Here is an 11,412-nt window from a genome sequence, read left to right on the forward strand (position 1 = left end):
TCCCCTCCCCTCCCCTTTCCCCTTTGCCCTGCCCTGCCCTGCAGGAAAAGGACCTGAAGACAATGGCCTGTTTCCCCAGAGGACTAGGTGACACCATCAGAGAAAAGGCTTTCACTGGGTGAACCAGCTGGGATGCCCCCACACAAGCTCTTCGACTGTCTTATTTACGCAGATTTTTCAATGGTGCACATCTCTGCAGCCCTAAAATGCATTAGGTGCAAGCGATGTGGGCAGGATATAAACTGGATTTCTGCAGAAACTATGGATGTGACAAAGGATGAAGAGGAGAAATGAACTTTGCTGGCTTAAGGGAGGTGTTACTTCCCAGACACAGAGTGCATGCGATTTTGCAGCAGCTGAAATTTGGGTGCTAGACAATCCAACAGGATGCCTTGACCTCTGTATTCAAGGGCACTGCTTCTGACACTTCCCAAATGACCTGTGCAAGAAGTCAGCCTTGAACGCAACGACAAACGTGGCCACCCTGGAGACTGATAGGATGAAGCTGAAACATCGATGAATTTTAGTCCATGAAATTCAACTAGCTGCTTCAGTTGATAGTAATGCTTCCTCAGCAAATGAGTGCAGAAGGGAGGGGAAAGAGAAGAGGATATGTAAGATGGGATACTGAATCACGTAGAGACTCTGTTCCTGAAAAGACCATGGCTTGGGAGCAGGAATCACCTGGCACAGAGCAAGGCTGTCTGTACACAGAGTTGAACGCAGGGTGTGCACTTTGGACTGTGTTTCACGAGGCAGTGACCCCAAGAAGGACCACTAGACCAGAGTGTTCAGTCAAGAGCAAGCTGAAAATAAACCTCCCCTGTGATGCACCACAGGAGGAACGAACGTGATCCACGGAGAGGGAAGAAAAGTTACAGTACTACAGACACATACATAATGGGTCCAGTTCTGGTACCACCATTTCCCAAGTATGTTGGAGAAATCAGGAATCAGAAGGCAGGTAAATGCATCATGCCACAGAAATCATCTATACAGGAAGAAAGTAGAGAAGCCAACTTCACTTATAAGATAAATTTAAGATGCTATTTCATCACAGTCTGTAAGTGCCTGCATGAGTAGATAATTTCTGATCTGAGACAGCTCTTTCATTTGGCAGAAAAGCAGAAGAAACCCCAGCGACTGAAAGCAGAACAGATGAAGAGCAGACACAAGGTGCAGATTTTTAAGAGAGATGGTGATGAACACTGTTCTGCAGGTGTAATGGATTTTCTATTACACAAAGCCCTTTCTTAAATCGAGACTAGCTATCCCTAAAAGCTATGTGCTTTACCTCAACCGAGACATTATGAGTGAACACAGGCTCTGCAGACAGCCTGCGACATACTGGAGGCTGGACTTGATGGTCACATAGTCCCTTCCAGTATTAAAATGCTAGGCACACTGGAGAAGTCAGACAACAAGGTCTGCTGTGAGCCACAGCTGTCAGCAACCTTTGATGGATGTTCAGGAGACAGCCCTTTTGGTATTACTCCTTTTTTCCTTCAAAGCAACCAATTCAGCAACACGCACACACTGCGTAAAAAACTAATTTCTGGTATGGCCCTGTGGGATCTGCTTCAAATCCAGATGATCCAGTGGTCTGTTTTTGACAAAGACCAACACATGATACGACTACAAGATAATATGTACTCTGTTTCTCTCACACAATGCCTGTTTCAGTAATGCAGTTAAACATGATGCCCTATTCTGACCAGCACTCTGCATCGCTTTGCTCTTCTGCAAGCAGTCTGAGTTCACCTAAATGCAGCAGACGTCGAAGGCAGCATGCTCAATGGTAGCCCTCCCACCAAGGGCTGTAGTTTATCACTGCTCTGCCTCAACACACTTACTCATCACTGAGCAGCGTCTGGCTGATGCTTACTTAAGAGGTGACGTCTCTAAAACCTGGCGCCATCATGGATTCTTCGTCCTGGTGATCTATTATTTATTTATTTTATTTTGCCTGTTTATTTCTTTCTTTCTATCATTTTGAGTTTTGCAGTTGCTCCCCTTCAATTTTAAAGATATTTAAATGATCCATAATCCACTAACCCTGACCTGGTCCAGCTCCTCCTGTTTCCCCAACTCCCAGCCTAAATTGCCTTGTCAGTCGAGCAGCCAGCCTTGCAGAATGGGCTCACAGAGGTCTCTCCTTGCTTGGAAAGCTTTTCATATAGACCCTTGCAAAACCAAAACATACCAGGGGCAAAAAACCCTGGATGCAGCTATCCAAGCCCATTCTTCCTCCTGTCCCCCTGGATTTTGATCATCTCCCTTGTGATGTTTTCTAGACACCCACAGCCAGTCTGCCTATAGCTCATCAGTAACTTGCATTCAACACATTGCCACTGGAAGGGGATTACTACAGACAGCAATAAACAGATCCATACTAAAACAGGCCAGCTGCTACAGTCTCCTAAATCACACTCTCTCTGGGAGAGCAGTAATCACAGCCATAAAGTAAATATCCCTAATCTTTGTGTGAGCGACAGGGGCTTCCAACAACCCTTTGAATTCATGGGGAAGGCACATGTGTATCGCGGCACACTCATGCCTTTGCAGGTAGGCCAGCAGCCACCACAAAGAAGTGTCTCTCAGCAGCTTACGCTGTCAGCTGTTGAGAAGGGTGAAGCTGCGGTGAATGCAATGCACTTCATCAGTGTTATTCTTTGTGGCATGGGGCATCACTGTGGGGCTCCCACTCAAGGAGAGGAAGACCTCCACTGTCTGCAGACACAAAGGTTCCTGCCAGGAGGAGCAGAGCAGGTGGTCCCTGCAGAGCAGATGGTCTCAACACTGCCCCTTGAGGAAGATTAGGGAGATACCCCTCTTCACTGAGCCACTTCAGCAGGAAGAGCAGCAGCTCAAGCTGGGGCAGGTGGAGTGGCCCTTCACGATTGTCCTCTTTTTGCTTCAGAGCTGACACAGTTTCCTTTGTGGTGCAGCCCTCAAAGAAGTGTGCCACACCCCCACCTTCTGCAAATGACAGCATGCAGCTCATCCAGAGCCCCTGCCACTTACGGGCTGGAGCCCAGGGACCTCACTGCATAGCGTCAGTCTGAAAACTCAGGGAAGTGATGATGAGAAAGGGAATCGCCCTGGGCCCTGGCTGCTATTAACAAGATTCATAGGAGGGCACTTGGAGACTGCTGAAGGTGACTTCCCAGCCATGTTCCCTTCACCTAGGGCTGGCTAATAAAGGTTAATATCCCTTGGCAGGGCTCAGCATCTCCAGACTCCAGTGGCTTCTCCTTTAAGGGAGAAAAATAAATCAAATGCAAATGAAGTGTAATCACGCTTGCAACCTGTTAATAGTGTGCCTGTGAAGGAATCCAGGGACATAAAGTGTGTCCTATGGGGTCAGACCAAAGGCCCACTGAGCCCCATGCTCGGCCTCTGACAGCAGCAGCAGGACATGACATAAACCTGGACACTTTGCAGTCCATCCCTTGTGCTCCCTCAGCATGCACAACTGTTGTGTAAGAGTTATTAGAAAGAAAAGCTTTGCCAATTCCTTTTAATACCTGTTTATGGATTCCTCATCCATGAATCTGTCTAATCCCTTTTGAACTTGCTGATCCGTCATAACCTCTTGTGGCAGTAAGTCACCAAGTGTTCACTACCCCATGTCTGAACAACGATTTTCTGTTATCTGTGTTAAGCCAATCTCTTACTAGCTCCCTCAAGTGTCCCCTGCTTCTAATATTGCAGGTTTGGCAAACGGTGGATCTGCATTCACCTCATCCTTCACTTTCATGATCTTGTGCAACCAGATTGCAACACCCCTTGGCTACCTTCTCTACAAAATGGAGAGTCCCAACCTTTTTCACCACTCCTTGTAAGGAGGCTGCTACTTCCACTTGATCATTTTCTTTGCCCTTTTCTATCTCCACAGTGTCCTTAAGAAGTGGGGACCACAATCGCCCACCCCACTTAAGAAAGTGGATTGCACCAAGGTTTAATACAGTGGCAAAATGCTGCTGGCACTCCGTCTTGTTCTCAACACAGCTCTTTAAGATACCCAACATTTTGTTGACTTACTGGCTTGCCCTGCACACTGTTCTGTGGGACTTCACAGCACTGACAATGATTTCTCCATGGTCTCTTTCTTGAGTTGTAGCTCACAGTTACAAGCTCAGCCTTCAGTTCACATGCATTAGATTATTCTTCCATAAATGTACTAGTTTCCATTTATTTACATTGAAATGCATCTGCCACCATTTTGCCAGTCAGTTTTGTGCAGTCCTTCCAGAGTTGTTCTCCACTGGCATGCCACCTGAGTACCCAAAAGAAACTAACACAATCCACAAACTTGGACAGGTCTAAGAGCCCAAATGCCTCCACATTTCCCTGTGACCTTATCCCATGTCCCTGTGTTCTTCTGAGCATGTGCCACGGGACAAAAGAAACCAAAATGACATTCCCAGATCCACAACACATCCCTAGGTGAGCTTGGGCAAGACATTTATTGCACCATTTTCTTCAGTTCCCCAGGTGCAGAATGGAGAAAATACTGTTTTCCCACCTCACAAGAGCACTGCTATGACCAGTGAATTCATTAGTGAAAACAAGATGCAAGACCCTGAAGAGAAATGGCCAAACAAGTACCTAAAGCATGCAAGACCTGCCTCGGATGTCATCTGCGCTACAGCCTCCCATGTCTGCACTAGACTGCCTCTTCGCCCATGCTGCAGAGCTCTCTGGAAGGGGAACCCCACCATGCTCAGCTTCCCAAGGGGGTGTCCAAACATGCTTTCTGGATACCTACTCCCAGGGGAGGCTGAGGACACAGCAGTTCAGGTCTCATCAGCGCAATGCAGGACCATCCAAGCCTGTGCAAGCTGGAAGCATTGAGAGAAAGCATGCATGTCGTGGGGCTCGACATGTGCATAAACCCCTCAAGGGCCTTCTCTTCACGTTGCAGAAGAGATGTGGCCAGGAGCTGCTTGGGAACGTTGAGAAGAGGGGTTAGATGGAACAGGACATGGCTTAGGATCCACATTCTGTCTCTATACTTTCATGCTTACATCCAAGGGATGAGTTTCACAGGAGCATCCAGCAATTTGCAGGGGAAAAAAAGAAGGAAGGTTTAGCTTGAAAGCACTACATTTCCTTTCTTCTTTCACTCCCCAGAACATTCTATTTATTACATTTTCAGAGACTGTTTCAGATGCTGCTAGGAAAAAAAAAGGGTTTTAAGAGCGAGCTCAGATGTATTCTTTTATGCGACACATATGAATAATTCAATTTGCTGCCATCAATAGCTTGGGTTTCTCTAAATAAGCCATCTATCTAGGGGTTAGGAGGAAAACTAGCAGGAGTGTAATATGACAAATAATGTTTCTGGATAAAAGATGGCACTGCATTTACACATGAACTCTAACAAGAGGGTATTCCATCTAGCAACTCATGCAATATTTCACTGCCACCACATTTGACAAGTTGTCTGTCCATTAGTTGTGGCGTAAAGAACTCATAAGATATTTATAAGCGTTCCAGAGATACCTAATAGGGAATCATTTGACTTCAGGGATGGGCACTGAAGAGAGAAGTTTAAAGCTTCGACAGAATGCGCAGCCTTCTGCTTTCTGGTAATTGCTGGAGCAAAGTGGGGCTGTATATGCTGATGAGAGCTGTTTCAGAAATGTTTTTCCGTCCAGACAATTATGATTTTCGTAGGCAGTCTGAATAACATTACACCAGGACTTGAGAAACACTGCTAGTTAAAAAAAAAAAAAAAAAAAAAAAGTTAAACATGGCCGTGTTGTTGCAGCGATGTGCAGGACCCCTGCTTAGGATGTCTCCTGCTTCTCTGCTACATCTCCCAGGTTCTGCAGAGTCCCCGGGCTTGGGGAGGGAAGAAGGTGCCTCCTTCTAGGCAACTTGTCAGAGACACTGCTGAGCTGGATAGACCCATCCTGAAGGGGATGACAGGTAACAGAGCAGCAACCCCTGCAGCCTGGCTGGGTCAGCTCTTCAAACCAAAACCAAATCACTGTCAGTCAAAATAGCTGTCTTTTTTCAGAAACTTTCTCCGTGGTGAAGTTTTCTGCAAGAGAACAACAACCTTTCTGGTTATCAAGAGCCCAACTCTCTTCAAAAACGAAACCCTGGCAGAAACACACTGACTAGCAGTAAAGCTATTTTCTGCATACGTCCACGGACTCCTGCAAGTATTGCATGGAGGGGATCACTACAAAGGGACGAGTTAGATTTTTCTGCATTTCTAAGAAACTAAATACCCAGTCCTGAAAACTCCTAGGCAGGCACTCTGCAATAAGACAGGCAGTGCCAGAGAGACGTGGGGGAAGACAAACGACTCGCAACCCCAGGGTTGTTCTGTCTCCCAGAAGGCATTTTACTGAGATGCTGCAGTTGGGAATCCACTTGCCTTGCCCTGACATGTGGAGAAAAGTGGTAGCCCTCAGTTTTCAAGAGACAACGGCTTTTCTGCGCAAAGCTCCCCTCTTTGCTAATGTTTGCAAAAAGGGGCTATTTTTAGAGTTTTCTCCCAGAAATAAGTGCCAAAGCAGATATGTTACAACAAAAAACCTTTACAAGAACTGAGCCCTGATCTGCTGTTATACTATGCAGCTCCCATCCCTCAATGAGCTGTGGCATGACAGTCAATGTGGCAAGATACTCACCAACGTGCTGTGCATCCTCAATGGCAGAATCGAATCCTTCAAGGCTCTCACAGTGGGGAAGCAAAACCTTGCACCTCTGCTGTATCACCCTCTCTCATTGTCCTCCTTTTAACTTCTGCTCCCAGTCCTGGTACTAACCCTTTCCACCCCACTTCAAGTCTATTAGTAATTTTAAAAAGCATTTGCTTCTTGTTAGTAACTGGTGGGAAAAAAAGCTTTCTAGTGGGCCAGACTCGTGCTGTGTGATTCAAGTGCTGTTTTTCTCATTTGGACAGATAGGCAAATTTTTATGTAGTTAACAATCTGGCATGGTTCATTCCCCTGCTCAGTGACTGCTGTCCTCAAATACTTTTCTTCCATTCCTGGAGTCTCAACATATGAAGCTACGTCTCTAATGAACCTCTGTATTAGCCAAGCCCAGGAGGCCCTCATGCATCTGGCCACATAGATACAGCACCTGTCCACATGGGAACCAGAAAAGCACAACACAGCAGTCACATTTTTTGCTGGTCTTGTGCTGTCAAATGCATCTCTCCTCTCCTTCCCAACTTTCTGCATGACCGGCTGCATCCGCAGAATTTGGATCTTCCTGGGATGGAAGTTACTCCCCATACTGAGACCCCTTGTGCTGAGTGCAGCTGCTCAGCAGGTTGGTCATTCAGGTCTGGTTCATGGAGAAGTGTGAAAATCACAGCGCTGCACTGGGTTGGCCAAGTAGCACAGCGATAGAGACTGATACTGGGCTAGAAGCAGAGGCTTCTAGCAATTCTAGCAATGCACATGTTTCAGTCAGGCAGGTCCTTCCCCAGACCTTGCCTCATTTTCTCCTCCCTTGCTCCATTCCCCTGGTGGAGGAGAAACCCCGACACCGAAGAGAGGAAGACGCATGGGTGTGCACTTCATGAATGTTGTCCTCTTCTGAGCACTTTGTATGTGTAGGTCAGGATGGCTGTCCGTACACCTCTCTGTTTATTAGCACAGTAACATCCTGCAGGGTTAAGTGAGGCTGGGAATCCGCGGTGCCAGATGCAGTACACCCATTTAAGAAGGGACGCGTATGACCTCAGGAGCCTACAGTCCAGAGAAATAGGTCAGAAAGAAGGAGGAGCCAGGAAAAATGATGCACACACTGTCACAGCATGGTACCAAAATTTGCAAAGGCTCTCTCCTTTCTCCCCTTGAGATCTGGGGAGAGGAAGGATGAAGTCACTTTCCTCAGACCTTGTTTTACAGGTGGTTTTCTAGAACAAACGTTCTCTATGAAAAGCTGATCAAGCTCCTACAGTGCCACTTTGAAGAGAGACACAGATTGAGGCCCCGAGATTGCAAAGGTACCTTAAAAATCCCACCAAGAAAAGGGAAAAGATTTTTGGTATAAAACATTTTTCCTTGTCCTGCTTATTTTCCCAGCCTTTTTTAGCCTATTCTCCAACAGTTGGCTAAAGAAGGTCTTGCTGGATTTGGATTGACAAGAGGGAGACATTTTTTTTTTTTGCTGCCTAAATGTCAGGCCAGATATGTCAATAACACCATTAGGCAATTACATGCCTGCTGCAGTCACCTGCATCACTACTGCATGAGAGAAACTAGGGCAAAAAGGCAGCAACTAGGGATTTTGTTTTGATTAAGAAAACAAGACTTCCCACAGCCAATTTTGAAATGCTGTAGAAGGGTGTGATTTGAGCTAACACCCTCACATGCCTCAGAGAGAAACTTTTTGTCTCCCTGCGGAGGCATTGAATACTGCGTTACTGGCACACACTGGGAAAAACACCTCTCTTTTTTCCTACTTTATCAATACAGAGAGAAAAGAGAATAAAAGAGAAGTCAGGCTCTTGTTGGGTTGCCCCTGTGCTGATCACAGGGTGAGACACTGGTATTACAGGAGGTGAAAATAGAAGTTTTAGGACTTGTTAGGTCTCGGTGGAGAAAACCCCTGCAACAGAGAAACACGAGCAAATAGTCTCTCGATCTCAACTTGGACATTCGAGTTGAAGCTATGGCTTCGCTCCAGACAGCCAAACAGTCTTTGCTAGGTTAGGAGTCTATGACCAATGCTGGAGAAAGTTTTGGGATCAGCAGCATTATGCATACCCTCCATTCGCACACACACTGGCAAACACAAATCTGTGCCGCTCTTGGGCAGCTGGTTTCAGCCAAAACCAAAAAGGTTTTTTAAAGTAAAAAATGCATCATTTAAGAAAGAATGAAGTTGATTTCCATAGTCTGCCCCATTTGGAGAACAAAATGTATCTTACTTTACTGTGAGCAATCAGTGAAGCACGGGAACCTAAAAGAAAACATTGCATTTGGGATCTAATGAAGTGTTTCACTCCATCAGAAAAAAATCTTTTATTTCAGGGACATGGGATTCATTTCAGCTTGAAACCCAAAGACTTCTGATTTTGTGTGCATTCAGAGACAGAAATGTTTTGTGTTTGAGCCAGTATACAAAACAATCTGCTTTATGCCCAGCTCAAGTCAGGAGAAAGTAAGAGATGATGTTGGCCTGCAGAGTAAGACAACCTCCATGTACGTGGATAGATGCTCCTGGCCCTGACCTTACACAGCATTTAAGCCCATGGGTCTTCTTCAGTTTCCGACCAGCCCATTCAGAGGTAGGAGGGAAATGCTGACCTCCATTAGGACCAGTGGGACTTTTGCCATTAGTATCCACAGAGTTGGAACTTTACCCAACAAATAAAGATGAGCGATCGCTCACTGTCCTGGCCAGAGGAGAGTGTGATACAGCTGATCCCATGCAAACCAGCTTCCAAAGCAGCTGATCCCCTGCAGACCAGCTCTTGGAGGCTGTACACTTAACCCCAAATATGCCCTCCTCCCCCCAGCCTTCCCCACATATCCCAAATGACATCTGACCTCTAGCTCCTGGAAGTCCTCCTCTTCCTCCACATCATACGAGAGGGTGTGAATCTTGATGTCATCTGCTGAGAGATCGATGAACTTGCTGTCTGGGTACTCCAGGCTGTCTTTGGTGGGAGAGCGGTCCTCAATGAAGGTAGTTTCACAGCACTCCGAGCCAATGCTCTCACCCCACGAGCGCAGCACGTTCTCTGAGTAGAGGATGATGTTGGGCCGGTAGTGAGACTCCACCGTCTGCTGCAGCATGTTGGGGTCCAGGAGCTGCTGCACAGGGTCATTCCTGCCGTTCTCCAGGCAGCTCGGAGAGGAAAGGCTGCCCGCTCGGTGGCTCTGATACTGGGGGGTTGGGTACACAGAGACCAGACCATCTCGGCTCTCTGCCACTAAGTTCCTTGTATTAATTAAACCATTCCTTTTCCCAGCTTCAGCAATCTTATTGTGCATTAGCACGCTGTTCTGCTCAACCAAGCCATCCATACTGGGAGGTGTCTGAGGGAGTGGGATGGGTGGTCTTTATTTTGTTGTACCTTAGAGACAGGTCACACTGGGGCAGTGGCTCCCATTTTCCTGATGAAGAAAGGGAACAGATACCAAGGTGAGGACAAAGGCAATGAATAACATATCAAGGCACCCAAATCAGCTTGTCTTCGGTATCACCTCATGAGGAAATACAGCCCCACATATGCACACACCCTGCCCTAGCTCTCCAAATATATCCCACTTGGAGAGGCAAAAAACTCCACCCCAAGTCCATGGGGTGAACAGGAGCAGATGACAATGTGTGGTGACAGAGGACTTCCCGAGATGTCTTGGTAATGGTGGGCCCTGTCAGAGAAGGGCTATGATGCCTCCTCCATCCTCCCACCGGTACGCCACTGTCCTTCCGGGGACAATGTCCCTTTCCTCTAAACACACTCTGATAAGAGAGATGGGGGGGAAAAAACAAAGATAAAAGATAAAAGAACTGTTTTCAGTTCTCAGAAACCTGCAATTGCGAAGGGCAGGCAGCTGGTGTGTTCAGCTGTCAGTCTCTGCAGCCACCCTTCACCCTTGGCAAGTGCTTTACTACCCTCTGAAAACGCAGCTGAAGGAAAAAAAGCAGGCAGCGCTCTTCAAATAGACTGAAAAAACACCACCTGAAGGCGAGGTCAGCTCTAACCCAGAGGAATTAAAACTCCTCTGGACAGGGTCTCAAATCTCCTGTGTTGCTGTGGGTGCCCTACTTCTTCCAATGCCTCTGGGGCTGTCCCGGGGCGACAGATTGAAGGGCTGTGATGGGGCTTGTCAGTGTGACCATCCCCATCCAGATTCACCTGGAAGACATGGAGGCACAGTTGCTTGAGCCCCAGGAGCTGGCTGTCTCCTTTTGCACAGGAACAACAGCTGTCCTCTGTCCCACCAGACCACCAGCCTGGCTCTGGTTTGTGTGGGTTGCACTAAGGCATGAGAAATCAAAGGGACAGTTCAGAAGGCTAAAAGTACTTTTTTTCCAGCCCAAACACTTTCTCACCAGGACACCAGTTTTGCTCAGGTGCAGACAAAGGAAAATGCTTTTTGTGTCTGCCACAGCAACAATGAGCTCAGGATTTTGTTTCTGGGCCTGACCACAGAAATCACAGAAATGCTCCTGGCTTCAAAGAGCTTCATATTAGATCCTCTAAGGCCAAATTATTAAAGTAGGATTACCTGTCCCCAGTGTGCTGCCTGGAGGAAAACAAGAATTACGCATACAAACACACATACATACATATTATTTTACTTGATGCTTTCTATTTCCCTTTTATATCAGAGATCCTCTAACAGAGCAATGGCTAGCAAAAAAGCCAAATTTTATTTCCTCTAAATAACTCCAGACTTCAAACATCTGCAGTCTCCCTTT

The 11,412-nt window shown here is 46.7% G+C and overlaps 1 protein-coding gene across 1 annotated transcript in view; it reads right to left on the reverse strand.

Annotated features, from left to right (window-relative positions):
* Positions 1–10,010, reverse strand: part of SYNDIG1 (synapse differentiation inducing 1) — a 66,968-nt gene extending 56,958 nt beyond the window's left edge. Inside the window, exon 1 of the mRNA XM_009281390.1 lies at positions 9,531–10,010. Coding sequence (XP_009279665.1) covers positions 9,531–10,010 — 480 coding nt within the window. The remainder of the gene's footprint in view (positions 1–9,530) is intronic.
* Between the last annotated feature and the right edge of the window lie 1,402 nt (positions 10,011–11,412).

This window comes from Aptenodytes forsteri, unplaced genomic scaffold, assembly GCF_000699145.1.
Source record: "Aptenodytes forsteri isolate BGI_AS27 unplaced genomic scaffold, ASM69914v1 Scaffold283, whole genome shotgun sequence".
Taxonomy (NCBI): Eukaryota; Metazoa; Chordata; class Aves; order Sphenisciformes; family Spheniscidae; genus Aptenodytes; species Aptenodytes forsteri.